The sequence below is a fragment of the Furipterus horrens genome, unplaced genomic scaffold (genome assembly GCF_987537825.1).
Source record: "Furipterus horrens unplaced genomic scaffold, mFurHor1.1.pri manual_scaffold_2, whole genome shotgun sequence".
NCBI classification, from domain to species: domain Eukaryota; kingdom Metazoa; phylum Chordata; class Mammalia; order Chiroptera; family Furipteridae; genus Furipterus; species Furipterus horrens.
In genome coordinates this window covers 7,923,271-7,949,214 of record NW_028327172.1, presented here as the reverse complement: position 1 = coordinate 7,949,214, position 25,944 = coordinate 7,923,271, and the positions used below count along the sequence as shown (strand labels likewise).

The 25,944-nt window shown below is 56.7% G+C and overlaps 1 protein-coding gene across 2 annotated transcripts in view; it reads right to left on the bottom strand.

The window, feature by feature from the left end:
• The window catches only part of SYT7 (synaptotagmin 7), a 64,691-nt gene that overhangs the window by 19,854 nt on the left and 18,893 nt on the right, over positions 1–25,944 (bottom strand). Inside the window, exons 2-6 of one of the 2 annotated variants that reach the window (XM_090260587.1) lie at positions 13,793–13,896; positions 9,308–9,387; positions 5,683–5,814; positions 4,586–4,780; positions 558–926 (exon numbers count right to left, since the gene is read on the bottom strand). In XM_090260587.1, coding sequence (XP_090116713.1) covers positions 558–926; positions 4,586–4,780; positions 5,683–5,814; positions 9,308–9,387; positions 13,793–13,896 — 880 coding nt within the window. The remainder of the gene's footprint in view (positions 1–557; positions 927–4,585; positions 4,781–5,682; positions 5,815–9,307; positions 9,388–13,792; positions 13,897–25,944) is intronic. The other variant, XM_090260595.1, reaches the window with a different exon arrangement.

The window sequence follows — 25,944 nt, the reverse complement described above, 5'->3', positions numbered from 1 at the left end:
CTGGCTACAGAACGCCAGAGAGGCAGAGGACAGGGCCCATGGCAGGGATGGAGAAGTGAGAAGGAGGGAGAAAGTTTGGGGCAGGGAGGTGAGCAGAGTGGAGTTACAGGGAAGAAGTAAACTGGAGGGGAGGAGGCAGGGCCTGGGAGGCGAGTGGAAGGAGATCAGGTTTGGGAGGAGGGGAAGAAAGGGGTCACAGGGGAGAGGGGGAGGCTGGCAGGGAGGCCATGAGCAGCCTGGGACTAGTCCGGAAGAGGAGACAGATCTGGGATGTCAGCAGCTTCTCTAGTGCCTCCACTGATTATTGGGGGTGGGGTGGGGGTGCTTCTCTGAGCCCTGAGACACCAGGGTCCTCAGAGGGGTGGCTCAGATATGAATCCTTCCACGGGGGGGCTTCAGGCTTGAACCATAAGCCACAAGAGACTGGAGAGGGGGTGGCTGAGTCTGCTTGGCACCCTGCCCTGGAAATGGAGGGCCAGCAGTTCCCAAGGAGATGTGAGGGAAAGAGGCTGGGTCGGGGAGGTGGGGGGGCCAGCTGGCTCAAGGGGGGGACTTACAGGAAGGATTTCATGTCCAAGCCTCGGTTTCGAATCTGCCCCACCACGTGGTCCCAGCTGCCCGGGTTGGAGCGGCTGCGGCCCGCGGCCGCCCGGTACTTGGAGCCGGCCGAGGCGCCCTGCCGAGCCTGGCCCCTGCCATAGGCCCGGGGGTTGGGGCCGGGCGCTGAGGCCGTGTGGGCCTGCAGCTGGCCCAGGCTCTGGCTGGTGGTGGGCTGGCTGGGCTGCCGGCCCCGCTGGTGCTCGCTCAGCGGCTGCTGCAGGCTCTGCTGCCGCGTCAGAGTGCGGGGTCGCTGGCATTTCGGCTCTCCCGTGGAGCTGGGGATAGACTCAAGGGTAGTGGCCGTGGACAGGGTGGAGTCCTCGAAACTTGGGGTGGGTGGAGGAGAGGAGAGAAAGGAGAAGCAGGTGAAGGGATCACAGTGGAGAAGAAAGAAGCCTAGAGCCAGGACTAGGAGGCCCGCGTGCAGGGCGTGTTGTGCCGGACCTCGCCAGGCCTCCATCACAGGTGTCGCTGCTGCTGTCGCCGCTGCCACCTCACCCAGGAGGCCATAAAGCCCCGAGCCCACCCTGAGGCCCCCAGGTTGGCCTCGCCCAGCCCCTCCCCTCTGGCTTTGGTTCAGCTTAATGCCCGGGTACCTCCTGTCTGAGCAGACCTCTCGGCTGGTCTGAGTGGGCCCCGGAAGCTTCAGAGGCTGCTGCGTGGCGAAGGCGGGCCCCCAAGGCCCTGCGGCTGCCTGTCATGTTGGAATGAGACGGGGTGGATGGAGCTGTGGCTGTCCCCTCCCTCCGTCTCACTGAGGGACCTCAGGAAAATCTGCCTCTGTGTTCTAAGTTCTCCTGGCCTTTGGAGACACGAGGAAATCCAGGCCAGTGCAGTGCTGGCCTAGTAATGCGTGGTGAATCAGGGGAAGGTGGCAGTTCTTGTGCTTTGTCCACAGAGGCTGGGAGTGTCCTTGGGCTCCCAGACCTGTGCCCTGTGGCCAGGGTGACCTCAGGATTCAAGCTGTGGTGCAGATCTTCACCCTCCTTCCAGGGTTACTGCTTCTGAGGTCAAGTGTCTCCTCTTGGTATCTTTGGGAATGACTGCTAGTCAGAAAAGGGACCCCGGGAAAGGAGCAGACGAGGTGGGAGCCCCAGGAACCACCTGTCTGGCCACTTTGCCCAGTTCTGATGGAAAACAGGGTGACTGCCCTGTCCTCTATGCATTCGAAAGAGGGTACTTCATGGGCCCGAGGCATCTCAGAAAAACACTGGGATGGGGTAGAGGGCAAGGACAGACAAGAGACAGGACATGGCTGATCAGAGGCAGCATGAGGTCAGAGACGCAGGTTCAAACCCCATCTCTGCCACTTCTTAATGTTGTGACTTTGGAAAAGTGAGTTCACCTCCCAGTTTCTTCGTCTGTGAGATGGGAGGGGAAAATAATCCGAGCTGCCTCTGTCACAGGCTGGTCATGGGGACCGAATGAGGCCAGACCCAGGGAGGCACGGTACAATCACCACTCCTGTGCCAGTCGTGGCTGCAAATGTCTCAGGAGATGGAAGCCTGCCTGCTTCGTGCCCTGGCTAGAGATTTTAGCTCATCCCATAGGCATGGCCGGAGCCTCAGAGGTCCCATCCTCTTCCTCTGTCCCTTCCCTCTGTCTCCAGAACCAGTGGTCTAGGGCAGGGGTTGGCCACTTGTTTTTTTAAATAAAGTTTTACTGGAACACAGCCACTGTCATTAATTTACAGGCATATCTTGTTTTATTGAGCTTTGCTTTACTGTGCTTTGCAGATATTGTGGGTTTTTTTGTTTTTATAAATTGCAGGCTTGTGACAGCCTGGGTCGAGCAAGTCTATCAGTGCCAGTTTTTTTTTTTAGCCACCAAGTATTTTAATTAAGGTATGTACATTCTTTTTAGACATAACAGACTACGGTATAGTGAAAATGTAACTGTTAAATGCACTGGGACACCCCAAAAATGTCGTGTGACTTGTTCATTACGACCTTCGCTTTATTGCGTGGTCTAGAATGGAACTGGAAATGTCTCCAAGGGTTGCCTGTACCTCCGTCTATGGCTGCTTTGGGGCTACAATGGCAGCACTGAGCTATTGTAAGAGAGACTATGTGACTTGCAAAGCCTATTTCCTGCCTGGCCCTTTACAGAGAAAGCGTGCCAGTTTCTGGTCTGGGGCCACGGGATGACCATGTACCTCTGAGCTGCCCGAGGGAGGGGCCCCAGGGCCCTTGGAGCCGCTTTCACCACTGCAACCAGACCTCAGCTCTGCTCCCACCCTGAGCCTACCCTGGGAACCAAAGGACAACAGTTAGGCTGCCCCTGTGGGCTGAGAGAGAGAGAGAGAGTATAAGAGGGAGAGAAAGTCAGAGAAGAGCAAAGAGAGAAAGAGAGAAAAAGAGAGAGAGAGAAAGAGAGAGAGAGAGAGAGAAGCAAAACATGGCTTTTGCCGGGGTCTCGGGCAGGGCAGCAGCCTTTCCTGGCTTAGGTTTGGAATCAGGGCTCCTGCCAGGGCCCGGCCTAGGCCTGGCTGGCCAGGTAGGCCTACGGCTCTCAGGGGCAGGCAGAGGCAACAGGAGGACAGCACCTGGCCGCCTCCTCCTCTCTGCTGACCTCATTTTGGTTTCCTATCATATCCAAAATTAGTCCAGTTTACAACCTCTCAGTCACAGGACACTAAAATTGGTTCCCCTAGGCCTTAAGCCAGGGGATGGCATGGAGGCTTCATCCAGCCCGGAGTCTGTGGTCGGAGCAGCCTGGGGCGGGTGGGGGCTGGGCCTGCCTTTCAGAGGGAGGGTGCGGCTTCCCTCCAGACTCCCCTGAGGACTGATGTCAGGGGCAAAATCGGCCTGTGTTCCTTCAGGCCAAAAAAGCAAATGTGACCTTAGCACAGTGGGCCTCAGCGGTCCCAATGGCAGAAATCCCAGGCCTTGGGAAGAGAACCAGGAGGGACCGGAACTGGGAAAACAGGATAGCCCAGGAGCTACGTAGAGGTCCGTGCTGCTGGCCTTCTCAGTGAGAGGCTGGCCCGTGAGTGAGCCGGGAACAAGGCAGTTCTAACAGCTGAAACGGGAAACTATGTCCCAATGGGTGAGAGGGTCATGGTTCAAAGGATTTTGAGCCTGGGGGAAAACAGAAGGCTCCAAAAGCCAAGACGAGAATAAGGCTTCCCCATGGCCGGGAAGCGGGGAGCATACTCTCTGCTGAGAGGAGGGCCCAGCCCTACCTCCATTGCCAGAGAGGGGCTGACTGTGTCTGAGAAGCTCAGATGGCCATTAAAGAGGAAATGGCAATTCTGTCTGACATCCAGACCCCCTTGTCAGAAAAGAGAAGCTAGCTGGGGCTCCACAACCCAACCTCTGCAGACATATCATCCCAACAACTGACCAAGATGGGGACAGCCAGTGGGCATGGCTGAGATGAGGATGAACCCATAATGGGGACGGCCCGGTCGCTCATGGTGGGGCTGGTAACAGATGGTGTTATGGTGTAAGGAAGACTGAGACGAGTCAGTGGAGTCACCTGATGGTCAGAAATGGCAGGGCTCAACCTCTGGGTCTAGAGCCATCTGCTGGCTGTAAGAGGGACAGCCTGGTGGCAGATGAGTGGCATAAAACACAGGCTGAAGAGTGGGCCAGCTCTCCAAGGATGGGATGGTCCAGGGGCTGAACAGCCTGCTGCCTGTGAAGGGGTGACCAAGGGCTGATATGGGCAGCCAATCAAAGAGGATGGGATGACCCAAGGGCTGAAATGAAGCTGCCTGGGGGTAGAAAATGACATGACCTGGTCATCGGGCCAAGGAAGAGATTGATGGGGGCCGCAGCCGGAGGCTGAGATGTGACACTGGATGGCTGTTAGCTGTGCTGGATGGCAAGGACGATGGGGGTCTCATGAAGGGATGGAATGAGCCAGGGGCCGAGGACGGCACCTCTGGGGGCAGCAGCGGGCATGCCAGGGGTCCCGCTGTCCACCCTGGCAGGGACAGGCCTGAGCTCATGGCTCTGGCGGCCATGGGGCCATCACTCACTTGGACAAGTTGAGCTTCCCTGCGGCCAGGTGGCTCTGCACCGTCCGCCAGCGGCCTCTCCCCGCCTTGCCGCCGCTTCTCAAGGCGTCCTCTCCGGGTGGTGGCACCGGTGCCGGCTTCTCCCCCAGCCGGCCTTCCCGCTCCACCGCCAGCCCTGCTGCGGCGGCCACTTTGGCGCCGGACAGGAGGGTGCCACTGGAGGCACGCACGAGGCAGCCAGGCCAGAGGGGCACCGGGGGTGGCGGTGGGGGAGAGAGGGCAGGACACACGTGGGGGTGGGGGGGGGTGGAAGAGGAGAAAAAACAATAACAGATAAAAGGAAGAAAGAGACAGTGAGAGAGGAGGAGGAGAGAGACAGACAGACAAGAGACAGACAGAGAGAGAGAGAGAGACATCAGCACTGCAAATGGGTTAACAGCAGAGCCTGCAGAGAGGAGAGAGGGGGACCAGCGGGCTGGGGTTGGAGAACAACGCACCACGACAACGGAGGGGGCCCCTCCCCACCGCCGGGGAAGGGCGGCGGGGGTGGGGGGTGGGCAGCCACCTCCAACTCTATCCCACAGGACAACGAAGGGTTAACGACGGAGGAAGAGCGGGCTGTCCAGGCCAGGAGGCCCCCAGGCAGGGAAAGAGAGAAAGCCGAGTTAGTCAGAGTTCATCAGCACCACCACCATCACCGCCACCACCTCCACAACCGACCGACGACCAGACCACCACCACCACCGCCACGGAGCAGCAGGGCAGCACCACACAGCAGGGAGGAAAGCTGAGCCACACCGGGAGGGAGGGACCAAAACGGGCAACCCCATCCTGACTGCACAGAGGGGGCGGGGCGTGGGGACCAGCTGGGGGCCGGTGTGGCAGCCAGGGGGCTCTCCTGTGTGGCTGGCCCTGGGGGTGGGGACAGGAGAGGGGCCGGCAGGCGAGGGGGCAGGAGGGGTTGCTCGTCTCCATGGTCAGCCTGCCCATGGGGTGCAGGGGAAGGGAAGTGAGGGAGGGGAGCAGGAGGAAGAGAAATGAGGGGCTGGGAAGGGAGGAGGGCGTGCGCGGGAACTCGATACTCAGTACGTATGATCAAACCAGGTAAAGTCACTCACTTGAGGGACAGTCGTGGGTCGCCATAAGGGGCGTAGGGTGAAATGTTTAGAATAAACTCCTTGGGAGGGTAGGAGCTCCATTTCTGCTGCACTGTGCTCTCATTGTTATTCCAAAAGTCTCTGTCTAGATCGCTGGAGGGGCAGAGAGAGAGGGGAGAAAACAGGGAGATACAAGGAGAAACAAGAACTGCCAGTCCTGGGGGCAGGGGGGCCAGTCTGGGCACTCAGAGGGCAGGACGGGCCGGGATCGGCTCCTGCGGGAGGAAGAGAGGCAGGCGGGCTCCCTCGCACAGGCACAGGCACACACATGTGCACACACACGCACTCAAGGGCGGGAGGAGCCCATGCAGAGAGGAGGCAAGCTGCAGGAGGGTGCCTGGAGTCTTGCACCCTGGGAAGCTGGTGGGAGAGAAAGATGGTGAGAGAGGAGGGGAGAGGGGAGAGGGTCTGGGGAGAAGGCCCCATGGGATGCAGTGGAGAATGAGAGGAGAGGGTGCTGGTCTCTGGCTTGAAAGAGCTGAAAGGTAGATCAGACCCTGCTGCCAACTTCCTGGGTCCCATCTGCTCTGGCCTCAGTCTCCCCGCCTGTCACACCAGGAGGCGGGCTGGAACTGCTAAGCCACCATTTATCCCATGGCGGCGTGGGGGCCGAAGTTCTGGAACCTGACGTTCTCCCGCCTCCATCCACCTCCGCTGGGCAGCTCCTGGGGCAGGCCGAGCTCCCTGCCCATCTTTCTTTCTCTGCCTCCCATTGGCCTGAGGTCCCCCAGCCTCTTCTGCTCTCTCCCTCCTTGGCAAAGGCTGGGATGCAGCCTGCACAGGAGATGGGTGAGATCTCGGCTGAGCTGGAGACCTTTTGCTCATTGCAAATGTGATGGTTGGGTCACCCACCCGCCCCCGCCCCCAGAAAAGGGAAGCATCTCCAGGCCTCCGACCTTGCTGAGGGTGGGACAGGGGCCCTTCAGGTCCTCTGCACTGGGGCCTGTGTCTGGGGCCTGCCCTTCCCTGAGGGATAATAGGCAGACTCAGCCTCGGGCCCTTGGCACGTATCTGGCTGGGGAACCTGGCCTGGAATGGAGCGTCTGCCCCTGTCTCCCGACCCCCTTCTGCTTCTTGATATGTCCTGTGGGAGCAGACATGCTGGAAGCACAGAGAATGTGGGGGTATCCATGGGAGGAAGGCAGCAGAAGTCTCAGCTGCCAGAAGGCATGGCCTGGAAACCCCAGGAGCCAAAAACAGGTTTGACCTTGACCTCAGTTCTCAGTCTCAGACAACAAAGTACAGAAAGACAGAGAGAAGCTGAGCTGCCACCACAGGTCCCCTTGGGCCTCCCTGGTGTGGACAGAGTCTCTGTCCATAGCACACATTGGAAATGCCTCACAGGGACCCTGTGACCAGGGTTCAAGGCCAAAACCCTAAGCCAGCTCACGGGCAGTGGGGACCAAAAGTAAGAGAGGCAGGGCAGACCCTCAGCAGCAGGAGGCCCATCCCTGGGGAAGTCCCCTGGACGGAAGACCCTGTTCTCACCAGAGATGTCCTTTGGTCCCCCTTCTCGAGGGCAAGAGAGAGATGGAGCAGTTGGAAGGCCTCCCTCCCCTTACCCCCTTCAGATGGCCAAAATCAAGGGCCAGCCACCCTAGGTCCTGGAGAGAAAGATCCCCTCAGGGTCGTCACTGCCAGGCCTTCCTCCCGTCCTGTGTTCTAAGGAGCTTGAAGGCCCCCCAGGTTGCCTGCTGCAGTACTGGAAAAGAGGATCTTTAAAAAAGTTTGTGAAACGCTGGTCGCTCTAATGCAGGACTTCTCAGAGCCTTTAAGGTGCCAATGAATATAGTGTGCAGTGTTTCCCAAACTGAGTTGGTCGTGAAAGCCTTGACGTGGAGAATAACTATGCACTCCCAGGGCGCGGGTGCTCTGAGGAACACAGTCTGGGAAGCACTGCTAATGGATGCACCTTCCCAGACCCCCGGACAAGCCAATCCCTTTAACGGAGGTCATGAGCCCTGGGAAGCTTTGCACAGTGGCTAAGGCCTGCCTCCTGCCGCCCCCTGGCTTTGGGCCCTGGCAAGAGGCAAAGGCCTAGGCATCTGGGGACGTGTAGAGACAGTGGCTTCCTTCTCCTGGGGCAAGGGTCTGCCAGCTCAGCAGGGTGGAGTGGGCGTGGGCTGCAGAGAGGCGGGGAACAGCCCACTATTGCCCTCACTTTGTCTCAGAGAGCCCTCCTGGGTGCTGGCCCAGCCTACCGGGCCTCTGCCAGCCCCGCTGCCCACCCAACCCCTTGCGGGGAATCCCATCTCCTCTCGCGGGCCCTTTCTAGGACTTCTGGTCCTGCCACACACTCCCCTGTCCAGGAAGGTTATGTTCACTCGGCAGAGACAGATGCCCTGGCCCAGACCACGGCTGCAAACCCAGGCGCCTGCCCTGAAGGCGGCACAGGTGCTGGCTGGGCTGGGCCCTCCTCCCACATGGCCCCTCCGCCTTCGGAAAGCCTGGAGCTGGGCTTTGCCACAGTTCCGCAGACCTGCCAGCTCTGGCTTTGAAGACTGGAGAGTATGCAACTGAACCCAGCTTCAAAGGCTTCCCGTGGCCTCCTGCAGAGCCTCCCTCCCACCCCCAGCCTTGGTCTGGCCCACCCCCTCCACTAACCTGCCCTCCACAGACACACACTGGCAGCTTCTGGGGAGGCCCCAGGCAGGGTCAGAGCAAGAGATGAAAAGAGAGGCGGGGGTGAGGAGGGACAGAGAGGGAAGGCCTGGGGAACAGGGGAGAGGAAGAAGGGAAGGAGGAAGAGAGAAAGGGAGAAAGACGGGCAAGGGAAGGGCAGGGAAGAGGAGGACTAGGCAGGTGCGGGAGGGGGGCCAGGGCAGGCTGGGGGAGCTTGTCCCGTAGCTGGCAGGCTAAGATGGAGGGGCCCTCGGCCCTTCCTCAGCCTGACAGCCTCCCAGTGAAGGCCTGGGCTCAGCAGGGGAAGATGTCAAGGCCATGGGTCAGAGGGCACAGAGCCCTCTAGAGAGAGCCCCCCATGCCCAGCATGGGGTCGGGTGGCTTCTCCTGGTGTCTCCCAGCGACCTCAGCAGTGGGCTGGCCCAGGGGGTCCACAGTGGAAGGCAGACCTGCGTACTTGAAAGGCCTCTTAGAGCAAAATGGGGAAACCCAGGAGACTCAGAGGCAGCAAGACATTCGGTGGGGATGGGGCGTATGGGGGAGGGGAGAGTTTGCCCCTTAAAGCTTCCCCTGAGCAGCCCATCACTGGGTTGCACCCCTCCAGGTCACCATGAGAACAATGATGGGGTCCAAGAAAAGAGCACCCTTTAGGGGAGCTGGGGGGGGGCTGGGCATGGTGTGTGTGATGTAAGGCTCGGAGGGAGGCACCAGCAACCAGGGCCAAGGGAGGAGGCAGCCAGAAAGTGGGGTTGGGGGCCCTGGAACATTGTGAGGGTCTGGGGGGCACAGGCAGAGAAGGTGGAGCCCTTGGAGTCACCCTGAGGTGGGGGGGTTGGGGAGAGCAAGGCAGGAGGATGTGAGGGGGACTGAGGTGTGTGTGTGGCCAGATCTGGGGAGAGACAGGGGCCCCTCCCACCTGGGCTGCCTGTGCACCCTCATCCCAAACCCCAAGGCTGGCACCTACTTGATGGCCTTCTTCTCACTGCGCCCACGCCCTGAGTCTGGCGTGCCCACCGTCTCCAAGGAGTTCTTGTAGCGTTTGCCCTACGGAGATAGCACCACGTCACTCCTGGGACAAGGGCTGCAGCCCCACTGCCTCCCCAGAAAGGGTTCCCACTGGAGCCCAGCCTTGGCAACAAGGTCAGGGGCCAAGGTGAGAGGGCATCATGCTGAAGGGTGTCAACTCCACTGTTACAGGCTCTTTGGTTGGCAGCTTCTGGGTTTCATTGGGCCCTAAGACCTGCTCCCCGCCCCCCCATCCCCAACCTGCACTCCATCCCTGACCCCAGGGATGGGGCCTCTCCTGTCCTCCTGTCTCCTGGGGCTCTGGCCAGGCTCCCAGAAACATATCTCCCTCTGCCACAGACAGATGGCTCTCAGGCGCCTGGCCACGTCACACTGGCCACGTCACACTGGCCATGTCACTGCCCCCAGATGGTGGGGGTGGCATCCTGCAGGGCAAACTTGGCTGCGGCCAGTGGCCGCCAGTGACGTGAGCCACGGGGGCGGGGACAGAGCCTGTGCCCGGTCCTGTCCAGGCTGTGTCCCTCACTGTCTGTGGCTCCCTGGGGTCCTCACACCCTGGGGCTGGGAGGCAGAGCAGCGCCTGAGCACTGTCCCTTGCGGGAAGGCAGCCTTAGGGAGACAGGTTGCCCCCTGACTCTGAGGCTGGGGACAGCCCTTCAGACTTCCTCATGCCAACATGAGTCGGGGGAGGAGAGGGGCAGGGCAGAACTGGGTGGGCATGCCAGGTCCCCGGCTAGAAGAAGGGCCACGGCTGCAGCGGCGACCGGGCCTGCTGCCCGGAAGGTGAGCACCATTCACCTTGGTTTGGGTTTCTAAATTTAGCTCATGCAGAGCCTGGCACCATTAACATTCCTGGCTGCCACCAAGCATCCTCAGTGCACCCATGGGCCACAGGCCTGGGCCCGGCCCAGGGCTGGTGTGGGTGGTGGGGGAACAGGGGTTGTGCGGGGGCTGGGGCTGCCCCCACAGACCCCCGCCCCCTGGGCACTGGCCTGCTGCAGCCCAGTGGGCACACACACACGCACATTCCCCGACATCCAGTCCTGGCACCACAGCCACAGCAGGCAATTATTCCATCCTCCCTGAAGCAAAAGAAAAGCTGCACGGCCGTGCTCCCTGGTGCTCCTGCCAGCTGCAGCCCCTTCCTGGACGGGGGGCCACCTGTTTAGGGACAGTGGCAGCGGAGCTTCCCTAAAGGGTGTGTGTGGAGTCGGGAGTGGGCCCTCACCCCACCTTCCGCAGCCCTGAGTCTCAGGGACCCCCGGATCCTGGTCCCAGCACTGCCCATGTTGACTTGGTTCAGTCCCTGGCCCTCTCTGGCCTCCTCTGCCTTCTGTCTGAAATGTTGTGGTGTCATGGGATGAGCCCAGGACACTCATGCTTCAAGCTTCTCACCAAAGATATTATTTCACTCCTTATTTACTTCAGCTCCCATCCCTGGGGACGTCACCCTCAATCACGGGAACTGGGTGGCCTCTAGTACTTGGCATGGAAGCTGGTTCTCAAAACCATCAACCGAAAGCTTCCCTCTAGCGTCCCACACACCCTGTGGTCCAAGCACCAAGGCTGTTGCCTCTGAGCCAGAACATTAAGAGTTAACAAGCAGCCCTGACTGGTGTGGCTCAGTGGATTGAGCACCAGCCTGCGAACTAAAGGGCTGCAGGTTCGATTCCCAGTCAGGGCACGTGCCTGGGTTGTGGGCCAAGTCCCCAGTTGGGGGTGTGTGAGAGGCAACCACACACTGATGTTTCTCTCCCTCTCTTTCTCCCTCCCTTTCCCTCTCTCTAAAAATAAATAAATAAAATCTAAAAAGAAAGAAGAAAAAGAAGAAGAGTTAACAAACAGAGCTGCTGGATCCTCTGGGTCCACAGAAGCTGCCCTTCCGCAGCTCTCTCCCATTATTACCCAAAAGTTTAATCCCAAACAATTCCTGGTTCCAACTGGGATAATCAGAGCCTAGAACAATTCCATGGTGGCCAAGGGCCCTTCTTGGAGTGACCCCTGTTGAGGGCCCCCAACCACCCCTCACCTCCTTTCCTCTTTCTTCCTACTCTTGGCAGGGAACTTGCCCCAAGCACCCCCTTCTAAGGCTGGTCAGCTGTCCTTGCCCGAGGCCAGGCATGGCCAGGGTGGGCTGGTCCCCAGTTCACCCAGGGCTATGCCTTCTCTTCCCACAGGTCACAGAGCCTTCCCCTCAGGCTGCAACTATCGCTGCAGCAGGAACTGGGGTGCTCTGGGTGGCAGGAATAGGGGCAGGGCTTGATTTGGGGAATAGGGGGTAGTTAATGGGGCAAGGACAGGAACCCCAGGTGGGGGGGTGGGGTCCAAGGGGCTACAAAGGAACCCATATCACCAGCCTGCCCGGCAGGGAGGGGGTTGGATGGCTGATACGGAAAAAGCCAGCTGGAGATTAAGGAAGTTATTAATGTTTGGAAATGGGATCTGGGCTCTCAGGGTATCACGTCACTGCTGCTGAGGGGACAGGCAGGCAAGGAGATCCCAGCCACTGTGCAGAGGGCATTTAAAAGCCCCTTCCACCGTGCACAGAGATAGTCTGTGCAAAAGCTCCCTGGCTTCTGCAACCTGGGGGGGGGGGGTCAGAGGGGAGGGGAGGGGTAGTAACAGGGTTGAGGGCTTGGGCAGCTCTGAGGAGCAAGTCGAAAAGGACAGACTGTGGTCCGGACCCCTGGGGAAGCTCCTCAGGCTGGGAGGAGGGGCTGAGGCCAGGGAAGGCTCTGCCTCTCTCAGCTGCCCACCTGCTACAAAAGCTGTTCTCTCTGAAGTCCTGTCCCCAGGTGAGTGGGGGTGGGGTGAGGTTCTCCACACACACACACACACAAACACACACACACACATGCACACACACACGCACGCATGCATGCACACACACGCACACACTGCAGCACTCAGCTGGGACAATGGGACGGACCTCTGCATCAGCTCACTCAGGGATCTGATGAGACTGTCCACATCCTACCGTGCAGGACGAACAGACACACACGACTGCACCAATACCCTCAAAGTCGGCACACTCAGCACAAAGACCCCCCCACTCAAGGTCACCAGCAACACCTGCTCCTACACCTCCACCTGCCTCCCAATACAGACACCCTAACGGGCCCAACTAGTCCTACAGGGCTGCAGCGTGTGCTCAGCCACTCCCACAGCCTCTGAGGACACAAGCATACACAGGCACGTGGCCAAGCCCCACCCTCCACCTCCCCGAAATTCTGAGACAGCCGCAGCCACAGGAGATCCAGGAACAATGCAGGGCAGCCAGCCTGGCTCCACCTGCATGCAGGGAGCAGCCCTCCTGCAAACACTCACACACACTCCTACATGGGGCAGGGCTGGCCGTCTCCATGGCTGCTCCCCACCGGAAGCAACAGCCTGAAGCTGTGCATCTCTGGATGGAGAGTCACATTCCAATTCTGGAGTTAGCCTTTCCCAAAGGAAGCAGGCTGCGTGCTCCCTATGGTTATTTGCCCTTTCTCTTCCATAGGAGTGGGGCATGAAGCCCCCGCCTACACAGTGCCCACCACCACAGCCCTCCCTCCTTGTCCTTAAGGCCCGTCTGTGCATGGGCTGGGAGAGAATGGGGTTCCCAGCGACCCTTCTACAACCAACCCCGGGAAAGATCCCATACGTGGGACGCCTCCCGGCCCACCTCCGGGGGTGTCCCCCTGCATTTCCCCGAAGTCCCCACCGCACTTCTGGGCTGGGGGCGCAGGACAGGGAATGCGTGAGGGTCTCCTGAGGCGGCCACCCTCCGGGAGCTGGGCTGCGGGCTGCGGGAGGGCGGCTCGGCCCAGCCCAGCTCCCTCTCGGCGCCCTGGGCGATGAATGTCCCTTCTGACGGCCTCGTTACTTATTGATGGCCCAATCCTGCTCATTAATTCCTCAGCCCTCGTTAAAGATGAAAAGAAGCCGTTTGTGCTTGTACAAACCTGGAGAACCAGGATGAATGTTCAGGCGCTGGGGGCGGGGCGGGGTGGGCGCCGCCGCTTCATTGGCCAGGTTACCTGGCTTGGCCACGCCCAGCGCTTGGTGGGAGGGGATAGCGGGTGGAGGGGGGCTTGGATTCTCAGTCTGCGGGCGTGCGCCTGCGGCTCTTTCTGCGGGAGGTGGGGCATGTGCGTGGCCTTGCGCACGAGAATGCCCGGGAGATCCATGTCTATCCACGAATGGCCCTAGCTGTGTAGCTCTAGGTGTACACACAGACACACGGGGCCACCCGCCAAACCCCCCCTCCGCCCCCCGCAAATGCAGTGCGCACGTGGGGTGTGAATTCCTACGCTAGTGTGCCTGACTCTGTGGGCAGGTGGGTCATCTGCACGCGCCCTTGAGAGCGTTCACGAGCCTGTGATTATGGGGTGCGGGATGCAGGGCCAGGCGCCGCCCGCAGGGCCCTCAGGAGCCTCACCAGTTTGCGCTGACACCAGTGGCAGAGGCCGCAGAGGATGACAGTGACGCTAAGGCTGACGGTGATGATGGCGGAAACCAGCAGGACATCGCGGGTGGGCGCCCCTGGAGAGGACATGCACAGGTCAGACCCTCACTGGCCAGGGTCAGCCACCCTCCCTTCACCCCAGAGCCCCTAGAACAGCCACCCTATCTTCTATCTGGCCCCCACACTGGGAGCTCTGAGCCCCAAGTTCTACTGGCAGCTCTGCCAGACCCGCTGACCCTGGGAAGGCTCTTCCCCTCCCTGTGCCTCGGTTTCCTCATCTGTAAAGCGGGAGAATTGTGCTGGTTGACATCTCTCCTGGTCTCTCCCTGCATGGGCCCTGTGTGAGCCCATGGGATCTGTACCACCCCCTAAACTTGACATCTGCACATGGAGAAGCAGCCAGTGTGACCCCAAGCTCAGCCAGGCTTCATAGGCCCTTCAAATCTCTCTAAAATAGCCACTGCTTGTACTAGGCCTTCCCGCTCAGCACGCTTTTCACGCCCCTCCACCCCCACACTCTGAGCCACAACTCTAGCTGAGTTTCCCCACAGGATTATTGTCAGCTCTTACAATTCCTCAGAGGACATCTGTCCTATAGGCACTTACAGATCCCCTTAAGCGTCTGGCCAAGACCTAACAGCCTCATATAGAGTCAGAGAGGAAGTCTTGGGAACCCTCTGATCAGCTCTTACCCCTTGGAGCCCAGCTTTCTTTGGGCTGAAAGCCCACCAGCTGGCCTCTGCACACCCTGCCCTCCCAACCCCCAGCCCTTGAGTGTGTGGTTCCATCTCCTAAATGCTCACAGGGGCCACCCAGCAGCTTCCATTCCAAGAGCTCAGGGGTCCCATGCTCCAGGAATGGAAATCTTCATGGATCTGCCCTGGGAGGAAAATTCCATGTTTCTATGTAAATCCTGCCTCTTGCTGGCTGTGTGGCTTTGGACAAGTCACATAACCACGGTTTTCTCCCCTGCGACGCAGATTAAACCCCTTCTCAGCCTTCTCGCAGGTGGTTGTAAACATGAGCCCAAACCAAACGTAAGAAAGCATAACTTGGCCAGAAAGGATTACGTGGGGGAGTCGAGTGAGAACGGCACTGATCACGCGTGCTCTTTGTAACTATGTGTGCAGTGGGATGTGTCCTCAAGTCAAGGAGATGCTGTTTATTTACCGAGGAGCCTGCGTGGGCTTTTTGGTGCCCGTGATGATGGTAATTAAGAGTTGACAATAGCTGTCTGGTCCCCGTTCCCCAGTCTCCCTTGCTTTGATGTGGGGCCCCGGGAGGCGGGCCTCTGCCCCCAGAGGTCATCTCCAGCTCTCAAGCCCACAGGGCTCCCTCCTACTACCACCACTCCAGGGCCCTGGGCACCTGGATCACTACCTGCTCTCCCTAGAATCCTGCTTGGGCCCCCTCTCCCTTCCCAATTTCCTCAGCCTCCCAGCTGTGGGAAAAGGCCATACATACCTGTCCCCTTCCCCCATCTATCTGTCAGGCCCACTAAATTTCCTCTTGTCCTGAGTCTACAGCCTTACCCCCAGGAAGCTCCTGTCACCTGGGAGCTCTGACCCAGACACCAAAGAACTGGTCCTGCCCTTCCCTTCCCTGAGCAGAGGAATGCATTTGCCAAAGTACTCTGGCAAAATGGGAGGCCTCCACCTTTAAACTCCAGGCTTCCAAGGTGGGGGAAGGGGGCTAATGGAGAGAGTGATGGCCAGAATTCCACAGGGTTTGTCACCAGGGCCCCAAGACTCAAGGCTGTGGTAAGGAAATGGGCAAGTGTGTCTTCTGGGAAGCGGGCCTGCACTTCTTCCAGCTCTCTCTGCAGGAAACTGCCCCTGCCCCGCTGGAAGGATCTGGGGAGGTGTGGTTTGGGACAGCAGGTGACCCCACACCTTCCTTTGCTGAGCTCCCTCTTCAATAAAGTAAGTTTCATTCTTGGATTGAGCTTTCTCCAACCACTATCTACTGGGAATATGCCATGAGGCACTGGGGACAGGCAAGGGTCTAGCTAATTATTCTTCAGCATGTCAGGTGCCCGAGGACCAGTGTTCAGCAGGACACCTGGGCTCCAGACTCCAAAATACAAGAGAAAAGATCCAAGCGTGAATACAGCCTCTGCCTCTTTTTTTAAACATGATTTTTAAAAATATTTATATCCTTTTAAATTTATTTTACAATTACAATTGACAAGCCTCTGCCTCTTAATTGCCATGTGGCCTTGGACAAGTGTCTGAACCAGTGTGTCTCCATTTCCCCCTCTATAAAGTGAAGGTAGAAATGGCGTCCCATCCATGGGACTGTTGTCAGCACTCAGTCCATAGGTATGATTTCTAGGGCTGTTGGTATCAGTTTTGCCTCAGGTGTAAAGAGAGGGCTCTGGGAGCACAAATGAAGAAGTGATTGCTGGAGTAGGGAGCTATCTGGGAGAGCTTCCCTGAGGAGGTGGTATTTGGTGTGGTCTGGGGGTTGAGGGGAGGTGAGGGTAGAGCATTCTGGGCAGAGAAACAGCAAAAGCAAAGGCAAGGAGGTGGTGAGAAGTGTCAGGCATGTTGTCTGAGCGGTTTGACTAGGTTATGGGGAACGAAGTGTGGGGACCAGGCTGGTAATGAGAGCAAGGCCTAATGGGGAGGGGACTTGTGTTCTGCAGGCCGTAGTAGCCATGGAGGGTTTGTGAGCGGGGGAGGGGCAGGCTCAGAGGGGGTGTTAGCAGACTCATGACCTGGTAGCCACATTACTGTGATAGGCAGCTGCGCTATGGATGGATTTCTCTACACATACACGCACCCCCGTCTTGGTCAAGGGGCAATTCTCCAAGGGGTCACCTCCCTGGAGTTCCCTAGTCTCTTTGCCAAACAAAATCCTTTTCAAAAGCTGCTCTTCAACCTCTGCCGTAAGCTGGAGAGACCGTGAGGACAGAGCCTGTCAATCCCAGAAGCCAGTGGGCACCCTCCTCTGGAGGGTCCCCGGAGACCCAGGGAGCTCCCATTTAAGCAATTAGCATGCTGTGGCGTGCAGAATGGGCACTGGGTTTGCTTCTAGGAGAACTAGACTGAGGCCCTATCCTGGCCACTGCCAGCCATGTGGCTGTGGGCAAGACCCTCATCCTTTTGGAGGCCAGCGCCTTCCTCTGTGAACGAGCAGACCCTTCCTCATTCTGATGGCAAGCAAGTGTTCTAGGTGTTCCCTGCGAGGTGACAACTTCATCCTCACAACAACCACCGAAGGAAGCAGTATGATTATCCCCATTTTACAGATGGGGAAACAGAGGCTCGGAGGGGTCAGGTTACCTTGTCCAAGCTCACTGGGATAGCAGATTCAAACCCAGGCAGTCTGGCTCAGAGTCTGTATGCTTTGCTTTGTGCGCTTTTGAGAACATGTAGGGTTCCCAGGAATTTCTCAAGCGATACGGAGGTAGACACTGAGTCCATGAGGCTCTGGTCCCACAAGTCCTCTTCAGCCAAAGCAGCATCACTTCCCTGTTTCACATCTTAAGCTTTTGCAGGCAATTGAAGAAAGGGATGTGTCGTTTGGGGCGTGGAGCCCCCCTCCTGGGGTCGGTGACCCTGGGATCATCCGCAGCAGGAGCGGAAGCCCTCATCTCTCAGGCAGCTGACCCCTTCCCCGAAGCCCCCCAGCAGCCCTCAGACAGCTATTGAAACTGCATCTCGGGCAAAACAAACACTTGCCACTGCAAATTGCACTGATGCTGTGACTAGAAGTGACACAGTGCGCTCCGCCAACACGCGATGTTGCCATCCAGGGGAACAAGCATGTTCTCACCTGCCAGCCAGAGTGAAACCGTTCCCAGAGCAGGGAGCCTCTGTCTCGGGCTGGAAGGAACCTCGGAAGTCATGGGTCAGGCCTCACCAAGGCACAACCCCCGCCCCACCCCACCCCGGGCGGCCCTGTTGGTGACAGGAAGCTGCCTCTGCAGGGGTCAGGCCCTCCATGATGCGCATTGTTAGGGAGGGCTGCTGTGCCTTGCCCTGAGCTGGATCTGTCTTGCTAGAACTTTCCCTCATGGCCCCAAGCTTGCCCTCCGGAGCTGCTGCGAACAAGCAGGCCTCCTTGGCCACATGACAGGCCCCCAAATCCTTGCCGACAGCTCTCATGTCCCCTTCCGGTCTTCTCCAGGCAAAGCCGCCCTGGCCCTTCTCAACCCTTTCTCCGATGACGAGCCTGGTTTCAAGTCCTCTTAGCGTCAGCATATTAACATTCGGGGAAAGAAAATATTGCAGCCCTCGTCAGCCTTTTGACAGAGCTGAGTTCCACGACCTATCCTCGGGCAGAGGAGACATCCTGGGTCCCAGGGGGTGAGACTCAGACAAGGGCAGGCAGGTGACATCGGGAGACCCAGGAGGCAAGGTGAGCCATGGGTGAGGAGAGTCAGGCCTCCTGGGTTCGCTCCCAGGGGTATCCTGGGAGTGACATGTATGCTCAGGGGCACTGCTGCCCTCACGCCCAGGCCTGTGGTGGGTATGTCAGCTGATTAGTGATCATCTAAAGGAGTTCTGTAGGCTTTGCCAGGTCCTGCGGGCGATGCCTGTGCTCCTGACCGTGCCACACCCCAAGAAGCCCTCAGGGTGAAGCGTGTGTGCCCCAGGAGGCGGCCCACCTCCGAGGGTGGACAAGATGCTCACACACAGTCTTTCCCTCTAGTGCACTGGCTCTCCTGGTCACCACTGTCTTCCCAGCACCCAGGACAGAACCAGGCATATAGAGGGTGCTCAATAAATGCTTGTTGAAAGAATGAATGAGGAAGAATTCGAGACCTCTAGGAGTAATGATAATAATAGAGGCTACCATTTACTAAGCATCTACTGTGTATACCAGACTACAGGGTCCATGAAGGCAGGGGCTATATCTGCTTTGCTTATTACAGGATCCTTTGTGACAGGCTGACACACAGGAGGCACTCAGTAAATATTTGTTGAATATTCAATGCTTGTATTATGTTATCTCACTTGTCACCCAAACAAGACGGGAGAGAAGAGATGGGAGATGCTGCAGTGACAGAGTTTGAGAACCTATTTTTTACACACATACACTAGGACGCCTTCTGTTCTTCCCTGATGCCCATCTTTGCCTGATAATTCCTGATTTTTGTAGACCCAGATGAAAAAGCACCTCCTCCAGGAAGCCTTCCATAATCTCCCCAGTAGGAATTAACCTCTCCTGCCGCTGAGCTGCCTTCACAGAGTGCAGTGACTAAGTGCCAGGGCCCTGGAGTCAGACTGTCTGAGCTCAAATTCTGGCTCTTATTCATTCAAGCCATGTGACCAAAGCTCTGCATGCCTTGGTTTCCCCATCTGTAAATGGGGGCTAATAACAGTACAGGCCTCATAGACCTATGGTGAGGTTTAAAGGAATTAGCACATGTAATGTGCTCAGCACAGTGCCTGACATAGAATAAGTAGGCAATAAATGCCAGCTATTATTACAGCATTACCACATCTCGCTCGGCATGCAACTTCAGGGTCAAGGAGTTGGCAGTCAATGAGTGTTGAACAAAATACTGAACTAGATACATATCTAGTTTTCCCTGCAGGATAGCAGAGGCCAGGGGTCACTTATTCCTCAATTCTATGCACCCCCCCACCCCACCCCCCACACAGTCCCTGACTCAGGACCTGGCCCAGGGCTTGACCAAGAGCAAGAATCTGTGAATACTTATGGCAAGGAGTAGGCACGGTTGAGACAGGGGGGTGGGGGTGACATCTGGAAGCCAGACTGGGTTTCAGGCGTGAACTGAAGACCTGACCCAGTCCTTTGTCAGGGATCTGCCCCCGCTCCCAATTTTTTCTCATCTCCTCAGCAAGCCATGATTTATAGATGAACAGAATCAAACAAGGCTGCTGGCTGCTGGGATGCCCTGGGCAGCTGCTGGAGAGGGAAAGGACTTCTGTGGGTAAGCTCACCAGCTACCCAGGGGGAATGGAAGGGGAGCTGGGGGGGAGCAGTTACACATACACAGGTCACAGACACCCATGACTTGTTCTCTCTCTCACACACTCACACATGTGTGCACACATCACGGAGACTCACCCTTGGTACAGACACCCATGCTTACAGTCATCCACACACACATGCATGGACACCCATGGCCATGGCCATGAGCAGATGCCCAGCCCACTCTGCCATCCATGGGGGTCAAGCTATTCATGTACTTCCTCTAGCCTGAAATTTTCTCCCTATGCCCATTATTTGTCTACTCAAATTCCGTCTGTCCTTCTGAGGCAGAGCAGTGAGAGAGAAAACAGACTTGGAGGCAGATGACCAGGATTCAAGTCCCGCCTCTGACCCTGGCCAGTGACCCTGGAATGGCCCTTTCTGGGTCTAAGTGCTTTACTTTTAAATGATGATAATAACCCCTGACCTCCCTTGCTGGGGTCCTGTCAGGATCAAAGAACAGTTCACATTAATTGAGCACACGCCTTTTGTGCCAGGAACTTTATATACACCATCTTGTATGATCTCCACAGCCTTGTACCTCATTATTAGTCCTATTTCACAGAGGAAGGAACAGGCGTGGAGAATTAAGGCAACTTGAACTTGTCCTTTACCACAGCTTTAGTGGCCTTCTCTGAGCCGAAGGATGTGACAACATTCTGTAATATGCTACACTGCACACTCTGGCCACACCCAACTTTTCTCCTTCCTTCAAGAAGGCCAACGTCTTTTACACCTGAGGCTTTGCATAAGCTCCTCCCTCTGCCTGGAATGTCTTTCCTTCTATTTTCTACCTTCAAGATCCCTAGACAAAATGGCCTTCATTCCTTCCCATATTTTGTTCTGCTTCCCCTGTAACTGTGGGAATTCTTCCTTGGGCTAATGATATTAATTAGCACTTTCTATGTCTTTCCCCCCCTGGGAGCACCTGGAGGGCTGAGACCCCATATCACTCATCCCTGTAGCCCAAGGTCAGGTACACAGCAGAGGCTGGATAAATAAGTGCTGAACAAATGCATAAAATTATTCAAGGCCCCTGGTAAGTCCACCTCTTCCAGGAAGCTCTCCCTGATGATATACACTCACAGCAGTCTCTTCCCTCTCCAAACTTGAATTAACTGCCCCCTCCCCTTTCTTGGGGATAGTCCTGTTCCCAAGGCAAGGCCAATGGGGTAAGATCCTGTCTCCCCATTGCTTGGGGTCTCCCATTGCTCACAGCCCAGGACATATCCAGGGAAGCTCCTGGACATGCTGGAACTCTGTGCGCATAGGCTCTTTTGCCCAGAATTTATTTGCTCTTATACTCTCGGATAGTGATATGCACATTCCCCATATCCAGCACTTCCAAAATTGTGCCATCACCCCCACACCCTCCCAATCTAGACTGCTCCCCCCTCTTAGGCATCCCCAGATCCCAGGCCTTTAGTCTCCTTCCCAAGTGCTTTTAATCATAGTAACTAATGTACACTCAACACTGAATCACAGTCCTTAGCACCTCTCTGAAAGTAAATACTCCTTTGCTCATTTTACAAAGAAGCAAACTGAGGCTCAGAAGGGTAAAATGTTTGTCCAGGAGCATGCAGCAGAAGAGAGATGAAGCCAGGATCAGACCTGGAGTCTGTAAGACCCGAGACCCTACAGATCTCACTCTGTTCCACCCCCTGGAGCTGAGCCTTGAAATAAGTCGCTCCGAGGATAGCAGGAAGAGAAGACACTGAGTGAAGGCAAAATAAAGAGAGGTGGGCAAAGGGCTTCCACCTCCCCAAGAATTTTACCAGAGAGCTGTGCCCAAACTACCCCAAGCATTTCAGACATTCCCCCTCCACTCTTCCCAAAGCTCCTCCCCGCCAACCCCCCCCGCCCCCCCCGGGGGGGCTTCAGCAAAGCACCCTCATTAGATAAAAGCTCAGTCTACCAAGAGGTCTCAGAAAAGGTTGGGGGTTGAGCTCCTGAGGCTGGACAGAGTGAGCGCAGAAGAGGAGGCTGGGGTGCCCGAGGGCGTACCCAGGGCCCTGTCTCCGCTGTGCTGATTAGTGCAGCTACTATTTCAGAGAGAAAGCGGAGTGATACTGGGGGTGGTTGGCGCGACATCTGCCAGCACGGTCCCATCCTGACTCCACTTCCTCCCACCTGACTCTGCACCTGCACTGGGACATATTATGCCCCAGCACTGCTCCCTCCCCTCCACTCCATCCTTTGGCGGCTGCAGGATGGTGTTTCAGGTGGAAAGCAGCGAAAGCTGGAGTCGCAGGTTTCTTGGGGAAGTGGAAGCCCTTTCCCCTGCCGCTCTTTATTTCGCATTCACTTGGTGTCTTTCTTCTCTTCCTGTTATCCTTGAAGCGACTTGTTTCAAAAAGGATCAGCTCCCGGCACATGGAATAGAGTGAGAGCTGCAGGGTTTGGGGGTCATACAGACTCCAAGTCCAATCCTGGCTTTACTTCTTTTCTGCTGAGCAGTTGGAAATGCAGAGGTGGGAGGGCATTTACAGGTGCAGAGCCTACCAGCCCCAGGGCTATTTGGGCATGGGAAGGGGGGTACATTCTTGATGCCCAGCCCATCTCCCTTCCACCAACCCAACACACACACACACACACACACACACACACACAGCCAGACAAGGGCATAGTTTGGAGATAGCAACAGAAAACCAAGGAGCTAACCTCTGAACCCCAGACAGCCAGGCTAAGTGCCAGGCCTCCTGTCATGATGCATTTTCTGCCCTCTCTCCACACTGAGACTCCCTGCTCCAGGCCTCCCACCTTGGGAATGGGGGCAGCTCATTTCTTGCTACAGGAAAAAAAGAAAATGAGATGGGCGGGTAGAAGAAAAAAAGAAAACGAAGGGGAAGAGAGCCAGACACTCACTTCCCAGGAAAGCCGGGCTTCGGCCCTACCCCCGCACGCTCCGACAGTCTCTCTGAGTGCCCTTCAGAAAGCAGAGGAGGCACCCACAACCCCTCCGGCTTCACCTGGAGGGGAACAAGGCTGGGGAAAGAAGGAGGCTTGAGGGGAATTGTTTTGGAAAGTTACAAGTAGCTGAAAATAGGGGCTTAGCATGAGCAAGCCTCCTCAACCTTGACTGTAATAAAAACAGATAATGCGTGCATGAGCTAGGGAGAGAGCGCTGGCAGGGGCCGCAGAGGCCGGCTCGATGCAGACAGTTTAGGATTCAGAGAAGATGCCAAGTGAGTAAACAGTGAATGAAGGATTATCTGGATGGGCCAGGAGCTGTTCCAGCCAGAAATTGGACGGGGACATGTCAGAATCCGCAAGCGCTCTGACTCCTCATCAGGGAGCGAGGCCTGGAGAGCTCCGAGGACCTTGTCCACCCCTTCTCTGCCTCTGCTCTCTCTTCCAGCACAGAGCTTGGCCTTGGTAATAATGGTTCACATTTGCTCCGTGCAGAACAGTTTACAAAGTGCTCCAGAGTTCATGGAGGGGTTCACATCCATTGTCATGTTTAATGGAGGTGATGGAGGTATCTTCTCCCCGGTGACCCCTCCCCTCATCGCAGCTGCCCCCACTTCCCACAATTCCTAGCTTAGCAAAGCCTGGGCATCTGGCTTTAGTCTTTAGCCTCAAAAGCAGGGGAGAGGGAGAGAGACCATCTGCAGATCCTAGAAAACTAGGGAGTCCAGAAGTCATCAGGGTCAAAGCCATTCAGGATGAACAGGGCCAGGTGCCAGCTCTGAGCAGGGAGCCCAAGCGGAAGGGTGTCTAGCCAGGAGCTAGCCCGGAAACTGCCATCCTCCCACCTACCCCCTCCCAAAGCTGATGAGCTGCCTGGGCAGTCATGAAAATAATCACATCCATCAGAGCAGCAGGAGCCCAGGGAAGGAGGAGTTCAGATGGAGCGCTTCTCCTCCAGGAGTGTGGGGCGGGGGCAGGATCAGGGACGTGTGATGATTAAGTGCAGGCCTTGACCGCTAGTTAGTGACTCCTATGAATAATACATTGTTGTGCCTTGGCCTAAATCAGCATCTTATTGTTATTAATAATACACGGCCGCAAAGAAGCTGGGGTTGCAATGGTGAGCAATATTTTACTTGGGGATCTCAGAGCACTTATGAGTTCCTCAGGCTGATGACTCAATTTAACCCCCACCCCCCAAGTCACAGGGTTTCTTACAGGCCCGGGCACCTGTCCTGCCCTGACACCTTCCCAGTTGAGGAAAGCCGTAGGGACTCGGAGTCTTCTGTCCTGACACTCAGATTCTTGACCTGGGGTTTTGAAGGGGCGGAGATACACTCAATCTTTGACAGCTCAAGAACTCTTAGGGATGCAACATAATGGGAAGCTGTTCCCAGAGGTGTTTAGGAAAGAGGGGGATAACTAGTGGGAATTTGGTCTGTGGCAGTGATGGGTGGAAAGAGACCACTGGGGATCTGAGTCCAGGTCTGCCACCCGCTGTGCCACTATGACTGTGTGACCTTAGGCAACTAACTCAATTCTCTGGTCACAAATCGCCTTGTTAGAATATAGGGAGTCTGAGATTCCCTATCAGAGGTACCATTCTACCATATTCGGGTTATCATTCGCACCACAATTAGCTACCAAGCGCTCACCCTGAACTCTGTCCATGGTGCTGAAACAGCCACCTGCCCTGTCCGTGGTGCTGACACAGGACTCAGTTCCGGGACAGAGCCCTCTTCCGGACTACCCTTTGCATTGATTGCCCCTGGAGAGCGGAATCCGACCAACCAGAACCCTTCGGGACTGCTGCATAGTGGCCCCATCTTCTGCTGCCAACTCCTCCACTATCAGACTTGAGCTGAAACCTGCTGGTGGGGTTTCAGCGACCAACGGACCTTAAGAGCTCCCTTACCCCAGCTCCTTGAGGTCCCTAGTCAGCGAGCTCCCTTACCTCTCTGCTCATGAGGTCCCCAGTCAGCAGCCCAACTTGAGATAAAAAGAACCTTCCTGACATTGTAAATGCCACATCCCATTCCCTCAAGGGGAACCTGCCACGTTGCCTCCTGGATGTTGGCGCGGGTGTTGTGCTCAGAGCAGGCACACAGAAGGTCCCCAAGTGGTGGCCCTGGGTGAATGGGGAAGAAGTGGCAGAGTACCCTGGCCCCCACCCCCCCTCACCCCTCTCAGAGTAACCTGGCACCCTGACTTGCAGTGCTGCCCAGCACCCGTGCTCCTCACTGTGAGTCCAGCTGTGTTCCAGTGGCCTTGGGCTGCCCAGTTCACAGTGACGACTCAACCCAGGTGGCCAACCCAGGCCAGGTGAAACTTCTTGCTCCCTCCTCCTTTCCTGCCATTTCCTCCCACTTCAGGGCCAGCCTCCCATGATGAACACAAAGGACTGTAATATCCCTTCCCCAGGGCAGAGACTGACCCCCTTCCCCACAGACGGGAGCTCTTTGAGAGGAATTTCTGCTCTTTTTTTATAGGGGCTGCTTGATATTAGCCTCACTGGGTGTAAAAATCCCCTCCTTAAAAAAATAGAAGCAAAAACAAATAAAACCACCTGAAGACAACACTCGAAATCACAGCTTCTCTGAATCCGGGCAGCAAGGAAAGATAATAGCCTTTAATTACAGTAGATCCTATAGCCAATGTCATTTATGGAGCACTTACTACAGGCAAGCACCATGGTAAGAGCTCTGCCAACATTATCTCATTTAGCTGCACAACCCCCTTGGTGGGAAACATCATGATCAGCATCCTACAGATGATGAAAGTGGGGTTCAGAGAGGCGAGGTGACCACTCAGGGTGGTGCAGCCGGGGAGTGCTGAGACTGGCACGGGAAACCACATCTGTCTGCCTTTAGTATTGCAGCTCAGCTAGATCAACCTGTTCTGGAAGGCTCGCTGACCCTTAGGTGTTTCCAAGACCACCCCTCCACCATCCTCACATCTTAAGCTGAAAGCCATGTGGAAAAAGATAGTAACACTCATACTCCTGCATCACTTTACAGTCTGCAAAGTGCTTTTATAGCCACTGTCCAAATCAGCCCTCACAATACTGAGGACCTCTTTTGTTTTACAGGAGAGAAAACTAAGGCTCAAAGGCATAAGTGGCTTGCCCCGTCACACAGTGAGGAAGGAGGCCAGAATTCAGATGACAGTGGTGGGACTCCCAGCCCAGCGCTATCCGCCCTCCTTGCCAAGGCTGGGGTCCTAGGAGCAAGCCAGGGAGGGGGTTCTATGGGCCTTCACCTCCTGAG